This window comes from Pleurodeles waltl, chromosome 5 (assembly GCF_031143425.1).
Source record: "Pleurodeles waltl isolate 20211129_DDA chromosome 5, aPleWal1.hap1.20221129, whole genome shotgun sequence".
Lineage (NCBI taxonomy): Eukaryota > Metazoa > Chordata > Amphibia > Caudata > Salamandridae > Pleurodeles > Pleurodeles waltl.
Window position 1 is genome coordinate 1,131,026,445 of NC_090444.1, and position 22,112 is coordinate 1,131,048,556.

The window sequence follows — 22,112 nt, forward strand, 5'->3', positions numbered from 1 at the left end:
ACAGCCAGTTACAAATGGCAAATCATTTAAGTGTCAAGCAAGGATGACATCAAACCTGTGACAAGGCACATGTCCAGGGCTGAAACATAGTCCAGTATATGGGAGTCTAGAGCACAGTGTGGCAGGGTCAGCCAGATAATCCTGAATATTCTCTGAATCAAAATAGACATAGAGGAAGTTCTCTGAAGAATAGCTGCGTATCCCAACAGTGGAAAGTGTCATTAAACATTATAAAACGTTTGGTAAGTTATTGTTCTATGTACCTGAAATCACTATGGAGCATATATAGTAGAGCATGGAAATCTGTGTTAATACAGTTGAGACATTCACTGTATTGTGGAACTTACACATGTGTGGGCATCTACAGGGGGCTTGGGGGGCAGAACCAGGACCAAGCATCAGAACCCTCTCCAGCACTAATGAAACAGTTCCACAAGAACACACTGGCACAAGTGGCAGTCAAGGCTTAGGGGCATATTTATACCCTCTTTGTGCCGAATGTGCTTCACATCTAACATCAAAATATAGGAGTTTGCGCAATTTTTTGGATGCATGCACCTACCTTGCGTCAATGAGATGCAAGGTAGGCATTCCCATCCAAAAAATGGTGCTATCCCCATAGCCCCATATTTATCCTCCCATGCAAAAATAACTCTTGGTTGGGAGGAGGGGCTATATAATGGTGCTAAGCTTCTCAGACCAGGCGTTAGGGGATCTGTGGACCCATTTCCATGGTCAGACACCACGGAATAGGTCCACAGGTGTCCACTCCAAGCCCCAGGCACACCCCCACCCACACCAGAGGATGGGGACCCCATCCAGGTAAGTAGGGTAAGTATTGGTAAGCATGTTTTTGTTTTTTGAAAGTGCCATCAGGGGCCTAACTTGGGACCTCTTGCATGGCACAGGGTGCAATGGCCATGCCCTGGGGACACCCCATTGGGGTCGTGGTCATGACCCCTGTCTATACTAAGACAGGAGTCATGTTTTTGGTGGTTGTGTGCCAGGAAATGGCGCTAGTCTGGTTAGAGGCATTTTTTTTGCCACTAACCAGGCTAGTGTCATTTTTTGGGGCACAACCTCCTCCTTCCCACCACCACCCCCACCCAGCTAGCATCATTTTAGTTGATGCCAGCCCAAACTGAGCGCCGGCTTGCACCATTCCATTAATTTGGCACCCGGATGGCGCTCAGGAATGGCACAAGCCGGTGCTATACTTTTTGGTGCAAAACTGTGTTCCCCCAGTTTTGCACCAAAACGTATAGATTTGAGCCTAAGTGTAATCAACATGTATCGGATCCATGCGTGTCTCCCCGGAGTCAACTGTACGTATTTATAAGTGTAATCTAAACCATTGAAAAAATAAAGGTAATAAAGGTTTATTTGTAAAAGGCAAAAATATCTAGTAATAGACATGTCCCACTGACTTGGAAAATATCATACAGTGTACAAAGGGACTTGCTGCAAACATGTTTTCCTGGCAAGAATGGCAAGTGTATAGCAGCAGTGCCGGGGGAGAGTGTTCACATATGCCATTTTGAAACTGGGACATGTAGGGTGAGATTTACGACAAAGGTTCCATCACACTTTTGAGTGACAAATGAGTTCCATATACACATGGACACTCCGGCCATTTCATCTAGGCTCCTATCTCATGAATAAAACACATCTGCTTGACACTAATGAAACAAAAATACCCTGCCATTATCATGGATTTAAGGCCCTTCGATTGTTCCACCTTCGTCACCACAGCTTCATCTGCCACCCCCTCCCAGATGACCCAGTTACACACATGGAGGAGTCAGGTTCACAGCCACCAGTCAGCCACGGTTGCACCCTTACGTCAGATGAATTCAGGGCCCTTGAAAGATACATACTTGAATGTTTAGAAAAATTGGAATTGCGTGAACATTATTGGCTGGATAAATGCTCGTCAATCAAGGCTACGTCTGTCAAGAAAAGCACATATAACAAATGAAGTTGCAATCTGTGACAGCCATCCTGTGAAGTTAGGCATTTACAGTGTGGTCCCTGGGAGAGAAAGCAAAGCCTAAGAAGTGAAGCTGTGTAATCAATCCAAAGGTAAAATATTCAACCAGCCAGGAGTTTAATTTCCAGCCTAGCCTTCTAGGTTGGCACATTGAATACTTAATCTGATGATGAAGATGACTGTGTTCCAGTTCAGCTGTATCAGAGATCTGGTGACATCAGCACTGGGTCTGTTAGAGGATGCTAATACATTTAAGTAAGGGGTCTCAAATTCTGGTTTGAATACTGAAGAGGCTTCCAGCCGCAGCATGTGTGTCACAGAAGAAAATGATGGACAGCCCACTGGCTGGCGGCAGCATCAGGATAGTCATCTCTTTCTGGAATGGTGCAGGGGAAGACGTTTTCTATTAATGCTTTGAACGCCAGCTAAATGTCAATATCAGGCTTCTCCAAAGAGTAGCCCCTGAGCTTCTGGTAGCTGTCCAGCTACCTGTAACTAGCTCTCCTATGTGCAGCCCAGTGTATTAAATTAGATCCCTCTGTTTATTTGTACTATTATATGTATACCAACATTGAAAAGCGAGTATTTGAGATACAACTGTGCATTTTTTCAGAACTTATAAGCTGATGTTTGGAGAAAAATGGTTGAATTTCCAAAGCATATTTAATGCTGATATTTGAATGATACATCATGGTGTGTTGGGGAGATTTATTACTAATATTACTACCCTGGTGCCAGGAGCATTGCAGCTGTGGTTGTTCTGTATTTCCCATATAGCGGCTTATCTCAGTGACAAAGCTTTTTTTTACATCATTGCTAGCAACCATGTCTGATGAATCATAGTGATAACTCCTGGTAGCTTTGTATGTGGTTGCTAATAATGGAATCGTGTCTGAATGTGGTCAATATTGCAATTCAAATAATATCAGTATCTCTATGTGATTTTCAGTTGTGATAAGTAGCTCTTATTTTAGAAAAGGTAGGAAAACCCTGGTCTATATTGTGTTCTACTGACTATGTTTGTACTTCATGTATGTTTATGAACATCATGATGTTTTACTCTCATTGCACCATCAAGCGATTTTCCATAATGATAGCCCACTTTTCACCTCAGAAACAGTCATCTGATAGTCTGCTATCCCTTCCCTCAGGAGGTCGGACAGATTTCCGTCTGTCGGACAGGAATTTGTGGAAAAGGGATTGTCCTCATCGGAGTTATCCTTCAATGCTTTCTCATGTGGACATCTTCTACTGACTATTTTGAGGGCCATGACATTAGTTTCTGTTACTTTGCAGCACCACCTGGGCATTTACAGTGAAGACTCTGCTGTTTTATAAAGGTTTCAAAACAAATATTAGAGACATCTAAAAGTATGCTGTACCACAGACCTTGTCATTGTATCTACCTTTCCTAGACGTGGTGGGATTCAAACAAGGCTTCAAAGCCCATGACCAGAAGGAACACACACTGTTACCTAAACGTAAAAAACAACACATCAGGGATGTATTTGTTATGTGGATTATTTAGCTCCCTCTTGTGCATTCTTTCATCATAATCATTCAACTTCGTGGTCACCTATAATACGATAGACATGAAAACTATTGTGGTAGAACATGTAGGAATGGTGCTCCCATGCTCCCAACAAAAGGAGCTAGAATATCATTTAATATGTGGCTCAATCTAGACAGCCAATCACATTTGATAAGTGTGTCATGTCATAAATTTTTTCCATTATATGCTGTAACTTTGGTGGGGTAAGGTGTATGTGTGAATCAGTAGAACAGCATCCAAAAATAGGTGAAATACCTAACTAACAACCTAGGAAACTGCACCTGCCAATGCAAAAGCCAATTGGTAACTGGCAGTGTTTACAAGGTGTATTGATGACGACACCTGGACATGGGTAGTAAGGACCCGACAAAGCCTGGCATTAGGGCCTAGCAATGGAACAAACTCATCAATCGGATCAAAAATGAACTGCTTGGCAAAACCAGAACCTTCTATATACTTCTTCCTCACAGCATACTGCGACATCCCTTGCCCTTTGATTGTTAATGCATATGACCCCTGATACACAATGGTGTTTTTATGCTGTCAAAGAACTTTTAAGTACTCATCTGACAACTAGCCTTGCCCATACTTTTGATCTCTGAATTATTCCTGATATATGAATACATATCCCTAAGCTTAGGTACCCTGCCCTAGTGATTGCAGTGCTCAGAATCCATCTGAAAGCATCACTGATGGACAGCCCATTAATGGTGTTCATTACTCTCCTGTTAGGACAATAAGGCCCATATTTATACTTTTTGACGCGAAACTGCGGAATGCAGTTTTGCGTAAAAAAAAGTATAGCGCCAGCTTGCGTCATTCCAGAGCCCCAGCCGGGCGCCAAATTTATGGGATCCAACAAGCCGGCGCAAAGGGTGGGATAGCATCTTGGAAAATGATGTCAGCCGGGTGGGGGTGGCGGTATGGGGGAACAGGATTTTGCACTAAAAAATTACGCTAGGCTGGTTAGAGGCAAAAAATGCCTTTAACCAGCCTAGCAAATTAATCCATACCACATGACTCCTGTCTTATAAAAGACAGGAGCCATGCCCAGCACCCCAACGGTCAGCACAGGGAACAAGGGTCCACTGGGCATGGCCATTGCACCCATTGCCATGTAGGGGGGCTCATTTCAGGGCCCCAAATGGCACTTTAATTTCACTTACCCTACTTACCTGGGATGGGGTCCCCCATCCTCTGGTGTCCCTCCAGTGTGGGGGGTGTTCCTGGGGCGGGCACCTGTGGACTCTTTCCATAGTGTTTGACCAAGGAAATGGGCCCACAGGTCCCCTAACGCTTGACCCAGGTCTTAAATAATGGCGCTAAGCAGGCTTAGCGCCATTATTTAGGCCCGCTTCCCCCCGTGCACCATTTTTGCATGGAATGATAAATAAGGCGCTAGGGGCTTTGAGTCCTTTTTTAGATGGGAATGCCTCCCTTGCATCTCATTGACGCAAGGCGGTTTCACGCATCCAAAAAATGACTTAAACTCCAATATTTTGACACTAGACAGGTCTAGCATCAAAATATAAATATGGAGTTAAGTTTGCGCTGAATTTGCGTCATAAAAATGATGCAATTTCAGCGCAAAGTATAAATATGCCCCTAAATTCTTTAGTGCTGATTCGGAGTTTGATGGGCAGGGTACTCCGTTGCAAGGGTGACAGTACTCTGTCCACCAAACCCAAGGTCCATCTGCCTCATTTGAAGATGGTTAGATGTTACGTTTTCTATTGCTGAAGCCCCCTTTGGCTGTCTGGGGAAATGCATTACATCACCCGTTCTGTTTAGGGTGGACAGTGTAAAGTCTTTCTTTTCCTGGCGGTCACAAGGGGCATAAAACTAATGACTACCACATCAAAGGAGAAAGCTCCCAGGATGAGAGGCCATTTGTCTTTGTTTTCCGCAAACAAACTCCCACTGTGAGACCTAGTTTCAGAAAAACAAATACTTTGAAATAAATGGTGAACAGCTGTCAAAACAGACATTGGCCACTCATCAGACTTTTAGGGCCTTATTTATACTTTTTGGTGCAAAACTGCACTAAGGCAGTTTTGCCCCAAAAAGTTTTGCACCGGCTTGCACCATTTTTGAGCACCAGCTGGGCACCATATTTATGGAATGGTGCAAGCCGGTGCAAAGGGTAGGCTAGCTTAAAAAAAAAATGACGATAGGCAGTTTTGAGTCAAAATACATGATTCTGACCAGATTAGCATCATTTTTTGACCCTAAGGGGCATATTTATACTCTGTTTGCACTGAATTAGCGTAATTTTTTTTTTACTCTAATTCAGTGCAAAACTAACTCCATATTTATACTTTGGTGCTATACCCGTCTAGCACCAAATTTATGGAGTTAAAGTCATTTTTTGGAAGTGGAAACCTACCTTGCCTTAATGAAATGCAAGGTAGGCGTTCCTGTGCAAAAAAATGACTCTATGGCCCTAACACCATATTTATACTCCCATGTAAAAATGGTGCAAGGGAGGGAGGAGGGGTCAAAAAATGGGGCAAAGCTTGCTTTGCCCCATTTTTTAAGACCAGGGTCAGGGCAGGCGTTAGGGGACCTGTGGCCCTATTTCCATGGTGGAACACCATGGAATAAGCCCAGAGGTGCCCTCCCTAGGGGCACCCCCACCCACACTAGAGGGACTGCGAGGATGGGGGACCCCATCCCAGGTAAGTACAGGTAAGTGCATTTTATTTTTGAAAGTGCCATAGGGGGCCCTGAAATGGGCCCCCATACATGGCACAGGGTGCAATGGCCATGCCCAGGGGACCCCTGTCCTCTGTGTTGGCCACTGGGGTGGTGGGCATGACTCCTGCCTTTTCTAAGGCAGGAGTCATGTGGCATGGTAGGTTTAGCACCATAAAATGACGCTAATCTGGTTAGAGTCATTTTTTTTTACTCTAACCTGCCTAAAGCCAACTCTAGCCTACCCTTTGCACCGGCTTGCACCATTCCATAAATATGGTGCCCGGCTGGTGCACAGAAATGGTGCAAGCCGGTGCTAAACATTTTGGTGCAAAACTGAGTTAGTGCAGTTTTGCAGCAAAAAGTATAAATAAGGGCCAATATTTTGTAAGTTTGCGCCACTTTTGCATCATAAAATGACGTTAATGCGGTGCAAAAAAAGTTTAAATCAGGGCCTTGGTGCTAGATGGGTCTAGCACCAAAGTATAAATATGGAGTTAGTTTTGCACCGAATTAGAGTAAAAAAAAATGACACTAATTCGGTGCAAACAGAGTATAAATATGCTGCAGAGTATAAATATGCCCCCAAATATGGCGTTAAGGCCATAGAGTCATTTTTTGCACGGGAACCCCTACCTTGCATCTCATTAAGGCAAAGTAGGTCTCCACTTTCAAAAAATGACTTTAACTCCATAAATTTGGTGCTAGAGGGGTCTAGCACCAAAGTATAAATTTGGAGTTAGTTTTGCACCGAATTAGAGTAAAAAAAAATGACACTAATTCGGTGCAAACAGAGTATAAATATGCCCCTTAGTACGTTAGAGTGTATGCGCGGATGGTGAGTTCCCTTCCAGGTACAGAGATGAGCACTGGGCCAGCAGTCACCTCTAAATTTGATGGATCGTTTTCTGACACAGTGGCAGAGATAAGTTCTCTGCCACTTTGACAGATAGCACACCGTCCTTTGAACCATAAATCAGGTCCTGTGTCTCTGGTTCTCTAATATTAGGCCATCTAAATGTGGTGTCCATTTCATCACACACTGTATTAATAGGTCTGTACGAAAACAGTGAATTATACTCAATTTGAAGAAAAATAGATAGTGCTCCAAGCTACTACGACTGCATGGGTGAACAAAGGGACACTGATTATACTAATTAAACAACAAACAATTTTAAGTGCCACAGTGTTTGACTTTTGTCGTGGCATCGTGATGTCAATCACTTTGGGATTACTATTATGGATTTTTAGATCGAAAATAAATCAGTTGCATGTGCCTAATAAGAGGACTTCACTGACGAAATCTTTATCCTCCCAATTTCTTATGTTACAGATTCAAAAATACGGCTGTTCTTTGAATGTTATTTGTCATCATGAGTCAGCTGTCTGAACCAGAAATACCACATCTTGGCACATCCGCACCCTGGGGCCATCATTATGGAATAGAGAAGAACCAGAAACACAATCAAGTTTGAGAAAATGCTGACCCTTGATGTGCTGCAATAAATATTTTTCACCGGTTAAAGTCATTTTTTTACTTTATCCTGCAAGCTCCAGTGTATTTGGTTTTAAGGTTGTAGGGGCAGGTAGGTTTTCCCTTATGTTGATCAGCTGTTAGTGAAATACATGGTGCTTCTATTGCATTCCATGAAATGTGTAGTAGGTTTATGTGTCTGCTTCATCTGCCTTACATAAGATATTATTTTAGAGCAAAACTGCTGATGACAACTGAAGCAATTTCTAATGGAGGGCCAATTTCTGATGACTCAATATTTGTGCTTCTGTTGATGTCCAATACTCTTTTGTGCAAATACTTCATGAGCGCAACTGGCAAAATCTGAAATACATTACCTGACTCTTCATGCCTTTATGTAATACTGAGGAAAAAGTGAATGATGGAATTCTTGAATTAATCGCAGCATCCTGTAATTACTCCGTGTTGCATACCAGTCCACGATTTTTGCACACTCTGTGCCACTGAAGAAAGAGACCAAACACATAAATCAGACTTGGACCTTTTCTAATAAAAGCAGTCCAGCCAGAAATTATGTTGTGGAATGAGGTTCAGAGTAATTACTAGTTGTTTGCTTTAAAATGGCGGAAGCCAGAGATGGGGCCTGTGCTCACTGTGCCATTAGAATCAAAGTATACTTTAGTAGGAAGACCCACCAAGGCCAAAGCCAGAATACTTTCTTGTGTTCCCATCTAAACGAGACCTGGTCTGTCAATTTGGGCTTGACTGTTCCTGCCGGAGTAGGCCAAACTCTGTGTATATGGTTAGTCTAAGTTTGAAGTGGAGCTGTAGGCAAAAAACAATCTTTAATAAAGCTCTGAGTTATTACAACTGGCTCGATTAATTTAAGCATTTCACATATCACTTTTATTTTGTAATACTGGCTAGTACATCTTGAGGTGTGTGTGGCTGGAGAGAATACATGACACATAAACGTTTTGAACCATACTATGTTGCATAACACATTTTGGCATTACTGAGTTGTCTCTTTGCACTACTAGGTCTCTGCAAAAATGGTGATTTGTACTCAATTTGAAGAAAAACAGATAGTGCTCCAAGCTACAGTGACTGCAAGCATCAACAAGGGGACAATGAGGATACTAATGAAACAAGAACCATTGTTGAAGTGCTGCAGTGTTTAGATTATGGTCATGGTATCACCATATCACCGAACGTCAATCATTTAGGGATCAGTATTGTGGATTTTTAGAGGGAAGATAAATCAGTTGCATGTGTCCTTTTATGCCTTATAAGATGACCACGCCGACGAAATCTACTGGGACATTCAGGACAGTGATAAGGTCTCTCATCTGTGTGTATTCGCTGATGCTGAATTAAATTTGCAACATCGCTAAAGCACCTCCCACATTCACTACAAATGTACGGTTTCTCTCCAGTGTGAATTCGCTGATGTGTTGTAAGAGTCTGGGACTGTTTGAAGCTCTTCCCACATTCATTGCAGCTATAAGGCCTTTCTCCTGTGTGTAACTTCTTATGCATGATTCGCGACTGTGACTGTCTGAGGCCTTTCCCGTATATTCGTCCACCAACCAGTTTGTTCTGATTTTCCAACTGACTGGCATTCTTCTTGCAGTCGCTGCATTTATTCAGCAGTTCTCGATTTTTTACTTGCTGCAGTGTTGTTTCGTTTGCAGACTGGCTGTAATACTTTCCACACTGGATGCATGTAGACAGTTTAAACCCGGTGTGTATGTTGTGATGTGGGTTCACGGCTGGGGGTTCAGTTAAGTTCTTTCCAAATTGAGGCCGGTTACCCATTTCTGTCCTTGCGTTGGTTTCTTGCTCCACAGCAAGTTTTTGCCTTTGACTATAAGTGCTGCTATATTTGTTGCATGCAGATACGCTTTCTCCTGGATACAGGATGTGATGCTTAAAAAGATCTGACTTGTCACTCCCAACATTTTCTCTTTCAGTGGCGGTGTACTTTCTCTTCAGGTTGTTTGCTTGATGTTGCTCAGTGGGGTTTACTGATGTATTGGCAACTGGGATACAGAGAGAAAGGTACAGGGATAAGTGAAAACCCACTGTATACTTGAAACCTAAAAGCAAACATTCAAGAAAGTTATTTTGTGAATTATTCTTTTGCAAGCCATTTTACCAATACTTAACAAAAATTCATTGTTAGAACATGTTTGGTTAGTGAGACTTGAAGTTGATTTCCCAACTTGGTCCTATTCTGGAGAATGTTCAACCATTCATTGCGAAGGAGTGTATGCCTAAGGTTCTGCAGAAGGGGTGAGGTATGCGGACCTGATTCACAGAGCGTAGTCTATGAGCTTGTCTCTCTAGCCTGTCTTACATGTAATATCCTGAGTATCCAGGCCTAATTCACAAACACTTTCTGGTAATACCTGTGTCTTACAAATGCTTTGTAGATTAGCTCTGCAGATTAGGACTGAAAGTTCAGGTGTAAATCACATTTTAGATAGGATTAAGGTACAACTACTCATGGAAAAATCTTTGTGAACTGGGCCCAACATTTCACTATCATCAATGTATTTTGTAATAATAGAAACTTCTCACTAAAGGGGTCATCTTAAGATTGTGTAGAATCCTTGATGATGGTAATTAAATTAACCAATAGAAACAGTTGAATACTCTTGGCATGCAATAGTAAGTATAAGAAAGCTGGATGTGACATTCAGTAGAAGACCTACTTGAAGATATGGGGGCTTAATTACAAGAAAGTGGTGCATCAGCTATGATGCGCCACTTTTCTTGCGTCCCTCCTAACGTCACCAGGGTAGTGCTGTATTTACAATATGGCACGCCATGGTGCACGTTAGCACAATAGCATCACATTTTATTTTGTGAACTGTTTTTATTAACATTTATCATTTAAGAAAACAGTGATATAAGCAATTCAAATCACAAATAGGCTCGAGCAATATACCAGGCGCGTCAGCCCCCCCACCTCACCCCAACTGTAAGCATATCAATGTTCAACACAGGTCAGAGCTACATTCAACGTAGATCTCGAACATTACCACCCGGAAAAAGTGCCAAAGCGCGGACATATGTGATATCACGTACAGAAAAAAAGAAAAAGAAGAAAAACCACAGTGCAAACAACCAAACTATGGGCCGTATTTATACTCTGGTTGCGCCGAATTTGCGTCATTTTTTTCGACGCAAATTCGACGCTAAACTAACGCAAACTAACGCCATATTTATACTATGGCGTTAGACGCTTCGGGCGCCAAAGTGCCCGGAGTGGGCGTCATTTTTTTGCGTGAACCCCTTCCTTGCGTTAATGATATGCAAGGGAGGCGTTCCCGTCTTAAAAAATGACTCCCAGGCCTTTACGTGGTATTTATACTCCCGGGCAAAAATGACGCCCGGGAGTGGGCGTGGCCAAAAACGGCGCATTTGCGCCGCTTTTTAACGCCTGGGTCAGGCATGGCGTTAAGGGACAAGTGGGCTCAAAATGAGCCCAGAGTGCCCTCCCCTGCCCCCAGGGACCCCCCCTGCCACCCTTGCCCACCCCAGGAGGACACCCAAGGACGGAGGGACCCACCCCAGGGACATTCAGGTAAGTTCAGGTAAGTATTTTTTATTTTTTTTTAAATAATTTTTTTGGGCATAGGGGGGCCTGATTTGTGCCCCCCTACATGCCACTATGCCCAATGACCATGCCCAGGGGACATAAGTCCCCTGGGCATGGCCATTGGGCAAGGGGGCATGACTCCTATCTTTACAATGATAGGAGTCATGTTGATGGGGGATGGGCGTCGTTAAAAAATGGCGCAAGTCGGGTTAAGACGATTTTTTTGCCTCAACCTGACTTGCCCCATTTTAAGACGCCCTAACGTCATTTTTGCCCAACGCCGGCGCTGCCTGGTCTACGTGGTTTTTTTCCACGCACACCAGGCAGCGCCGGTCTGCTTGCGCCGGCTAACGCCATTCCATAAATACGGCGCCCGCATGGCGCTTCAGAATGGCGTTAGACGGCGCAAAATTTTTTGACGCTAAACTGCGTTAGCGCAGTTTTGCGTCAAAAAGTATAAATATGGCCCTATGTGTCCCATCTCATATAGCTCGTTGTGTAAAGTTGGAGGAGAGAACAGAAAAGCAAGGGATTCACCCGCACCCGAGTCACCACACACCCAATCCTTACTCAGTGCCCCTCCCTGTGGACTGATTCTTACACATGGAAAAGGTGCAGAGCCCTAAGACGCGGGCTACAGGCTGTGAGCTCTATGCCCCTGGAGAGGAACCTCACCAGAGGGTCTCAAATGTAATCAAAGCTTCTCCTGGAGTCGTCCAATTTATCAGATAATCGCTCCATAGCAAGCCCGCGCCACAGTCTAGTATACCACAATGCTATTGGGGGTGGTTCTGTTTTTTTCCAATATGACGCTAATACCGTCTTCACTGCACCTAGTGCCAACCACAGAATAGAACGATCGCCCCGTGTTTGGCGTTGCAGTTCCGGAGCACACAAGCCCGATAAAATATGTGCCAGTGAGGTAACCCAAAATCTCTTTTAGATGTGACAGAATTTGGTTCCAGTATGGGCGAATAACGGGACAGTCCCACCAGATGTGCATAAAATCTCCCAAGATCCCACATCCCTGCCAACACCTATCAGACACCAGGGGGTAGAGTTTCTCTGGGTAGAGATACCAATCGTAGAGAATTTTATAATGTGCTTCCCTAGTTCCCATGGAGAAGTTATAATTGATTTTGTCCTGAAACAGGTGGTGCCAGAGACCCTCCTCCACCGGGGACTCCAGAACCTGCTCCCAGAAGGACAGATGCCGGGGGTATAAGCACGCTGCACCAACTTCAACAACCTATATAGTGTAGAAATACTACCCCGCACTACCCCCCCTGCTGAACAAATCTCTCAATGTGAAGAAGATCCCTGGTGGCCGCCGCCAGCACATGAGGCTGAGTGACCCAGTGGAGTAGTTGATTATAATGAAAGCGCTCAGAAATGGGTAAATGAAAGTCTCTACAGCAGTTTTTTAATGTATGGACATGTTCCCCATGGAAGAGATCAGCGATCGTCAAGCAACTTCCCTCCCTCCACTTATCAAAATGACCTGGGGTAGCTCCCGGGGGAAAGGCCATGTTATAGTGCATTGGGATATGGGGTGAAGGAAAGGTTGTGAGCCTGTAGGCTCTTGTCACCATGTCCAATACCTTAAGGGTAGTAGCAGTGGGGTTGCTGAGATAAGCGTTCTTCGGGCGGTCTCCTTTGGGTTTCCACGGCACATCCTATAACGTCTGCCCCGTCAATGCCCTGTCCATGTGTAGCCACAACTTGTTGGATTCTCGGAGTGACTACTCAGTGATAACGCGGAGCTGTGCCGCTCTATAATATGTGAGAGGATCCGGGAGGGCCAAACCACCCTGGTCTCTGGGGCATGTAAGCAATTTATTGGAGGGCCGAGCTCTTGTGTCTTGCCCAATGAACCAGGTGAACATCTTATGGAGCTCGGCGTAACAATCCTTAGGAATGTCAATGGGCAGGCTTTGGATATAAAATATCTTTAGATATAAAAACCGTGGGAGAACTGTCATCTTAATTGTGTTGATACGACCTAACCATGAGTGCCAGAGTGTTGACCATCTCTTAAAATCTGCTTGTAGCGTCCTAAGGAGGGGTGGAAAATTTGCCCTAAATAGGTCAGCCACCCTGGGGGTGAGCCTGACTCCCAGGTACACATTTTTTTCTTTCTTTCTTGGCCCATACAAATGGGGAAGTGGCAGCTAACACACCCATCTCAGCGGAAGGAACTGTTAAGTTAAGGGTTTAGGATTTTCCCCTATTCACTTGGAAGCCTGCCTCATTCTCGAAGAGGCCCAACTCCTCCTGGAGGGCCCGTACGTGGTTGAGTTACAAAAAGCAAGATGTTGTCGGCAAACAGTGAGATCTTATGTTAATCAGGGCCAAGTTGGATGCCTTGAAAATTCGGATCAGCCCGTATCCGGGCTGCCCGAGATTCCACGCTAAGTGCAAAAAACAATGGGGAAAGGGGGCAACCCTGTCTGGTTCCCGTGGAGAGGTCAAAGAAATCAGAAGTCACCCCGTTGATGCATATTAGTGACCGGGGACCCAAGTAGTTGCTCATTACCATCGCTATGAACTGTTCCCCGAACCCAAATCGTCGCATGGTCGCTAGCAAAAAGGACCATTCCACCAGGTCGAAAGCCTTTTCAGCGTCCAGTGCCAACAGCATAGTTGGGACCTGCTTCTTCGTCACCTTTTCCATCAGGTGGATGACCCTTCTTAGGTTATCATGTGTTTGCCGACCTCTGATGAAGCCCGATTGGTCGGGATGAACCAGATCCGGCAACACCCCCTTAAGTCTCCAGGCTAATATTTTGGTATAAAGTTTTGCATCAAGATTAAGCAGGGCGATGTGCCAATAGGAGGCTGAGGGTCCTTCCCCTCCTTTGGAATAAGTGTGATCAGGTCTTCCCCCATAGTGGGAGAGAGTGTGTGTTCAGTTCTTATGAAATTGAACAGATCAGCCAGGTGATGTGTTAGCTCTGCCCCAAATGTTTTGTAAAAATGCACAGTGAATCCATCAGGACCTGGCACTTTGTGTAGTGGAAGGGAGTCAATGGCCTCCCGCACTTCGTCTGTAGTGAATAGGGCCGCCAGAAACTCATTAGTGGTGCGAGAAACCTGCGGGAGCTGAGTGTGGCGCAAGTAGCCCTCCTGGGCGGGAGCGCTCAAATTATCTGATTTATAGAGTCGGGTATAGAAGTTCCTAAAAGCTTGCGCTTTTTCCTCACCCGAATAATGCTTCCCTGACTTGCCCTTTGTTTGCTTGGCACGTATTTGCCTGGCCAGGAGAGTGCCTATTTTGTTCCACTTGACATAATGAGATCTCTGGAGCCTTAACAATGCAACTTCTGCCCTGTTCGTGTAAATAGATTGCAATTTGCCTTTAATGGAAGTTACTTTCCTCTGAGTCTGCCAAGTAGGAGAAAGTTTATGGGACTGTTCAGCCTCCTTCAATACACTCTCCAGATCTTGTCTTTCTTCGGCTTTCAGCTGGTAAAGTGAAGAGACTAATGAGATGCATGTGCCTCTGAGGACAGCTTTAAACGCATCCCAGGTGGTGGGGGGAGGAATGTCCCCTGTTTTATTATTCTGAAAAAATTCTCTGACAGCTCTCCCCAACTCGTCCTGAGTCGTTGGGTTAAAATGTTTGGAAAGTACCAACGTCTACTCCTTGAACTCGGGAGGGGCACTCCAAGCCCACCTCAACCGGTGCGTGGTCAGATATGATAATCGGGTGGATAGTTGCCGATCGGAGAGATTGTCGAAGTGCCTGGCTTAAAAATATATAGTCAGTCCTGGAGTAGGATCGATAAGAGTGGGAGAAGAATGTATAATCTTTAACCGTGGGGTGAAACGCACGCCAAGAATCAAGGAGCCCCAATCTGTGAAGGGCCATCTTAACGGATTTCGCAAAGGCACTTGTAAGCAGTCTCAAATCAAGTAATCTCTCCCAGCAGCACTATCTCACCCTCCGCAAAACCCCCCAGCACATCAAGGAAGCTCAATAGAAACTGCGTTTGGCCGCTATTAGGCGCATAGAGTGTGGCTACCGTACAAGTCTGTCCCCCCATGGTGCCTTTGACCAACAGGAATCTACCCTCCTTATCCTTTTTCAACCCCGAGAGTTGGAAATGCAAGAACCTATGGAATAGCAGGGCCACCCCACAATGCTTTGTTGACGCAGAGGCTGTATATATCTGCGGATAGTGTTTGTGCTGCAGTCTATGACCTTCGCCCTTCTTGAGATGTGATTCCTGCAATGCCACAATATCATATTAGTGGTCGTCGAATAATTTCTGCAGCTGTGACTGCTTATTGGGGTAATTAAGCCCCTTAATATTCTATGTTAGAAAATGTAGCATCATTTCAGTGTGACCAAGAGTGCCTCGTCTGTGGGTACATCTGACCTAAGTTGGCACTCGGGACCCCAAGCGCTCCCCCTCTGTCCCAAGACCCCCGGCGTCTCCTGCCCGCCCCCCAGGCTGTTCATCCACGTGTAGTAGGGACAACAAACAATAATCAAACATAAAAAGTAACAACAAAACAGGTAACAACTCAGAAACTATAAGTTGCTGATACTTAATCCTCTGTGCGGTCCTCACGGTCGGGAAGGGGTTTTCGTCCGCATCCAACTCCCATCAGACCACTTTCAAAAGTTCTAACAGTGTCCGGTGTGAGGACCTCCTTTATCACTTACTGTAGGGACGGTAGGGAACGCACCGGAAGCGCTCAGTCCACTAGCACCCCTACGGAGAGTCCAAAGTCTCCAGGCTCCCCCCCCCCCGAAGGGGGTTTCTCCCCTCCCGGGGCCTCGAGAGCTCCCATGCGGCCTCCATCCGAAATCCTCTCCTCCGCCCCTAGGCGAATGGTCATATGATGTGGGTTAGATGCATAAGTCTACATCTTGGGGGTTTTCCCCCTCCTCAGCTGCCTCCATTGATCCACAGCAGTGGACGCGGAGAGGTACACTCGACGCTGTGACTCTCCCGGTGCGTCGAGTCCGATGTCTGCACTCTTCTCCTGCAGCTCCAGTGTGGCCGCCGCCACCCCATACTCCATGAAGTGGTAGGATTTGTTGTTAAGTTCAAAAGTGATGCCAAAGGGGAATGTCTATCTGTACCTAACATTTTTCGATTTCAACTCATCTGGGCCCGGGTGAAACTGCTGCCAGCAGAGCAATGTGGCTGGAGCAATGTCCTGGAAAAGTGTGCACTGAGCCCCTTGAAAAGACACAAAGTCCTGTTGCCTCGCCATTAGAAGGATGCGCTCCTTGATCTTGAATGAGCTCAATTTTACCAGGATGTCTCTAGGTCTCTTACTCTCATTGGCGGAGCGACTCCCCACCCTATGCACTCTTTCAACCCGTACTACTGGGTGTTCGTCGCCCAACAGGGTGGAGAAGAGACCCACCACAAACGCTTCCAGATCCGCTCCCTCACTGCCCTCCTCCAGCCCCCTCACTCTAATGTTATCTCTGTGGGAGCGGTTTTCCAAGTCCTCGCATATGAGTATCAAAACTGGAGTTGCGACTTGAGCTGTGAGACCTCTTTCTCCATGGGACTTACTTGGTTTATTTCGTGGACCTGCGTTTCGAGATCTAACGTACGGGTTCCCATGGAATCCACGTCCACCTGAAGAGAGGCTATGCGACTATTAATGTCTGATTGGAACGCATCCAGCGCAGTCTTAAAGTCAGCCGTGAGTTCCTCTCACAGTTCCGCCTTGAAGTTGCGAAGGGATGACAGAAGGTCCTCCTTAGTTAGTGCCATGTCCCCTGACCGCGGAGAATCGGGCTCCATGGATCTGGCAGGCGCAAAATAGCTAGAGACCCTATTAGATTGTAGCTTCCGTCAAGGTATAGGTGCCCCCCAGACACCTCTCTCGCTTGTGCTCCTCTTGCCACTGTATGCGCCACTTCCTCTGCTGACCCCCTGCTGCTCTTTACCGGGATAGATCTCCCCGCACTGAAACCGCCATAGAAATCCCTTTCACAGGAAGAGAAATGTCAGTCTTGCTACTCCTTGGCCACATGCCTCCACGGGGAAGCTCCACGTGGGCTGACCTCAATGGCATTTTAGGGTCATGCAACAGGGTCAGGAATCCAGGGGCCCGCGCCCCCCCCCTTCCTCTATAGGGGGTCACGAGCTGATGTCTTCCCTCCCGCGGTCCCTGGCTCTCTCTCCTCGCCTGGACCGCCCTACTTTCAACATTGCTCCACGTGGCCGCCAGGTGCTCCTGGAGGGGCTCTACTGCTCCCCCCGCCGGTCCTCCATGAATGCCGCCCCATCGCCCAACACAGGGGTGTCCTTCACCATTCTCAGGGCCACAATGAAGCGCAGGCCGCAAGGCTCCCGGCCCGCGCTCCTGCCCTCCGCAGCTGAGCGCCGCACGCGCCAGCGGAAACACTCACCGGGCTCCTCTGCCTCGGCTCAGTGGGCCCCAGGGCGTGACCAGTTAAAAGCCCCCCTCCAGACACCGGATTAATGTGTCTGCCGGGGGTGTGGTTGCGGAGCCTCCGAGCTTCACAACCGGTCGGCCATGTTGGTTGACCCCGCCCAAATATCAGCATCACATTTTTGATGCTATTGTGAAGCATTGGTCCACTAGCGCCAAAAATTATGCTGCTAGTCCAGCAATGCGTGGGGAAGCCCAATGGAAACAACTGGATTGTCACTTTAACGCCTGCCTTGAGCAGGCTTTAAAAATGACAGGAATAATGGCGCAGTGAATTCCCATAAATTTCAATGCGCCATTTTTCTGGGGAATGCCCCCTTTGCATAAATTATGCCTGACACAGGCATAATGAGGTGCAAGGGGTTACAAAATGGTGCAATGGAAGCATTGCGCCACTTTGTAAATCTGGCGCGGGGAAATGCCTCCTTGATACCGCCTTGGCGTAAAAAACAATTATGCTAGGGCGGCGCAAGGAGGCGCTATGGGCTTGTAAATATGCCCCCTGGTGTTTGAGACCGAGGTGTGTAACTCAAATGCACTTCACAGCTGTGAAAACAAAGACAGCGCCTTAAAAGTATTTATTGTTGGTCATCTAAAGCAGGTCATATATGATGTACTATGTTTGAAATTTACAGATGCCCATTAACAATCTTGGAGCTGTATTCTAGGTAGAATATAATTTCCAGATTTGGTGCAGGCTTGCACTGCAGGTTCTTTGTATATTGCAACCTTGATTTAACAAAATCTTGAACCACATTTTTAAACATTCTTCCCATCTACTTATACGTAAAACTGAATTTTGTCAGCATGCTAATGGTACTTCACATCATGTGCTCTCGACTTCTCTGGGAGAACATTCTCCAGACAGTCAAAACTATTTTCATACTAATTAAGTTTTTCTGCGTTGGCAAAAATGATTGTGTTGGTCAAAATGCTTAACAGGGCTGCTAAAGTTTAATGGATGTCTAGAACAATGGTGTTCTTCATGGTGTGAGTTGGTACAACGTGATCAAACAATGCCATCAAAGTCTACTTAGCTTGGCCTATGCAAGCTTTAGTTAATAACTGAATTTTGATGGTGTTTTAAATCAAATCACTGTACAAACATAATGAAGTGATAAAACATTTCATGGAATGTTTACACAACAGCAAAGGGAACGACAATCAAAGAAAACTAAAGCATAAAAGAACAGTCAAAGAAAACAAAAGAACAAAAGTAAAAAACACGATAAATAAATGAATGAATAAAAATTAGCATGATTAGCCAAAATAAAGACATTAAATAGACTTATAAACAGATAAGTGAATAGCTAACATGACAAAAGTCAACATTCCAAGATTACTGGCCTACTGAGTAACACACTATTGGTGCTGGACCACTGGACACACTGAGGATCGCAATGAGACTAGCTCCTCGTCTTTAGTTAAGTAAGAGTTTGTTCGTTATTTGCCTAACAGGAGATTTTAAGGAAAGCAATTATATGTAAGTCATTTAATTTTCTCAGCGCTGTCTGTTTGAACATCAATTAATACTTTTAAACGAGAACAAAGCATCAACTATGTCATACACCCTAATAGTTGTGTCACTTGATTTAAGTTTACGGCTGTGGGTTGAGCTAGTGCAACTGCGAGAGAAGTTCTGCTGTAATTATTGAGACAGTGGATTTTGTCTAATGGGAGTTCTGTGTTTGACCCCATTGTCACAAGTTTGAATTCCAGAGTGTCCACTCACTTGAGTGACAATAAAAATCCATGATCAGTCAGTAGTGCCAAAAGACCTCCACTGACTGAAGGTGTGCTGTAGAAATACACATTTGTTGCAATGTTTATGTTATTAAGCCGTCACACTGGCCCATCATGGGAGAAACAATATCAAGGATTTCCAGCAACTGGTTTGACCTAACATGTCAAGGACTATGAAAGTATGACGCCAGACAATAAATTAGATCGTTCCACTACTAATGAAACAGGTTCATCATAGTGCTTGTAAAACCTCCAGCAAGGTGTCTCGAAGCTTTACCTTTTAGAAGCATTACAGAGGTTTGGTACATAGTCATTTTTTTCCTAGATTGGGATTCCCTAACAAGGCAGTGTCGAACAATGGGAAACTTAATGTAGACCCACCTGAGGCCATCATGTTTAAGTGAGGCGTGAGCTCTATGTTTTCAATTCTTTTAAACCACAAACTGTCGGACTTCTTAAACGTTTCAGCAAGATTGGAATGGCTTTAATGGCATGAAAAAACACTAAAAAGAATAAATAGGAAATCCTCCTGCTGTGACTTTATTCGCTTACAGGAGGTCATCACTACAGAGAATAGAGCTCAAACCCTGTGAACTAAAGTTTAGGCACCCTATGTGAATTGCCCTGAGTCTTCTGAAAAAAAGGGCGGGGAGCAATTTCAGAACAACCTTGCACCATGTCATGGGCTATGTACTAGAAGTTATTTCAAATTAGGAAATGTAAAAAATATATCAGTGAATATGAAAGCCAGACAGTTTCTGATCAAGAAATGGGTAGATCCTACTAAGATGTTTTGATTGTGAAGTCCGAAAAGCTCAGAGTAATTCAGGATCAATGACCTGACCCTTAACTAGTACTGGAGAAGATCAGTGAAGTGAATTATTTCATCTGTTTAAATACCCTTAAGCAATCCCGCAGTGACTTCTATTTCAACAGGTTTGACCCACTCCATAGCTGAGGTGTGATGATGCTACGCGAGGTAACCACTGAAGAGGAAGAAATGCGTCCTTCCTAGCTCTGCTGCACAGGCAATAAGCAATTGATCGTGACAGGTAGGGAACCCCCCAAACCAAAAAAAGACATCAGGAAAAGTGAGACTTTGCTGCACCAGTTTTTGCCTTGTACTTATTCTTCGCAGGCATGACAGACTGATGTGAGCATAACACAGTCATTGGTTACAACATGCCTTTTAAAAAGACCATTTGCACTACTGAACAGTAAGGAGCATAGTAAGCTTATGGTAGCCAACATGATGACAATTTGAGGGATAATGTTCCTAGCATATGGAAGTGATGAACTTGTCCCCAAAGCTGGCAGGTTAGAACTAAGGCTATGTGTGGTCTACAGAGGATTCCGCTTTGTCTTTGAAGCAGGTGCCTACCTCTTTAAGCCGATGGGTTTACGTACAAGCTGCACATTTCTACATATTTTCAGTTGACAGGGAGGTGGTTATGGAAGGCTGGCCAATATAAAGTACTATCCTTTTTTTCTTGAGGATTGCAAGGGGCTTCCATTTTAGGACCTTCTGCAGAACATTTTGAAAGTTTCCATAGACAAAACGTTGCCTGGTATTACAACTGTATAATCAATAATGTGCTGCTTCGTGGAAGTAATGCAATATTTACAATTTTATGAGATGCTGGAAAAAATCAAGGGGAAAGCTGATGCCAACTGTCACACATCTGTCATACCGATATATGCATGAGAACACTGTCATACGCAATCCCAAGTGCACACAACTGTTTGCCAGGGCCACTTCCAAATAGAAAAAAATCCCAAAACTATGTTGTTGGGCAACTCGTGTCTGTTTTTTAATATTCTATAAATGAGCATGCTCAATGAAACAGTACTTGCGCACAGAGCATGGTTAGGACTTTGGACAACAAACTATTCATGCATCTAGCTCAAACAATGTACAGGCCTTTGAAACAAGAGGTCCTTGTAGGAAGATGGCTCTATATATACTATACCAAAATGAGGTATAGTGTGCACAAAGTTCTGTGGCTCCCTACAGACTTAACAGAGTCTAAAGTAGATAATACTAACCCTTTCTTTTGTGGTAGTGTGGTCAAGCAGTTAGGCTTATCCGAGGGTAGTGCAAAGCATTTGTTGTAAACACACAGTCAAGAAATGAGGCACACACTTGTTGACTAACTCCACCCCAAAGTTTTTATATAGCAAAAATATATTTTGTTACTTTATTTCTAGAACCAAAAGATCTTTGTTGCAGGTAAGTGCTGTTGTAAGTTGGTATCATTCATATGTATCAAATGTACTTTGTTTAACTTTTGCAGATAAAACAGTTTACAAGTAAGTAACACTTTTTAATTTCAAAAGCTGACAGTGCAATTTCTCATTGGAACCAATGCAGTCCTAGGTGAGAAAAAGTGATAGCACAGTTGACAGGTAAGTACTCCACCTACGATCCCAGTCTTCCGGGGTAAGGATGTCCACAGGTCAAAGTTCAAGTTGAATCCAAAAGTGCACCTCCAGCAACCTGTGTGCAGGGGTCAAAGTTGGCATTGAATTTTCAATGGAATCCTATGGGGAATGGGGACATGCTGAAAGAAACAGATTGCAGGTAAGTACCCGCTTCTTCAGGTCACAGACCTGGGGGGTTTAG

At 44.7% G+C, this 22,112-nt stretch overlaps 1 protein-coding gene across 9 annotated transcripts in view; it reads right to left on the reverse strand.

Moving 5' to 3' along the window:
• Nucleotides 1-8,172: 8,172 nt before the first annotated feature.
• LOC138296309 (zinc finger protein OZF-like) overlaps nucleotides 8,173-22,112 on the reverse strand; it is a 145,759-nt gene continuing 131,819 nt past the window's right edge. For 2 of the 9 annotated variants that reach the window (XM_069235327.1, XM_069235329.1), the window contains one exon: nucleotides 8,358-9,809. In XM_069235327.1, coding sequence (XP_069091428.1) covers nucleotides 8,956-9,809 — 854 coding nt within the window. In that variant the 3' untranslated portion in view covers nucleotides 8,358-8,955. Of the gene's footprint in view, nucleotides 9,810-22,112 lie in introns of all 9 variants that reach the window. The other 7 variants (XM_069235328.1, XM_069235326.1, XM_069235335.1 and 4 more) reach the window with 7 other exon arrangements.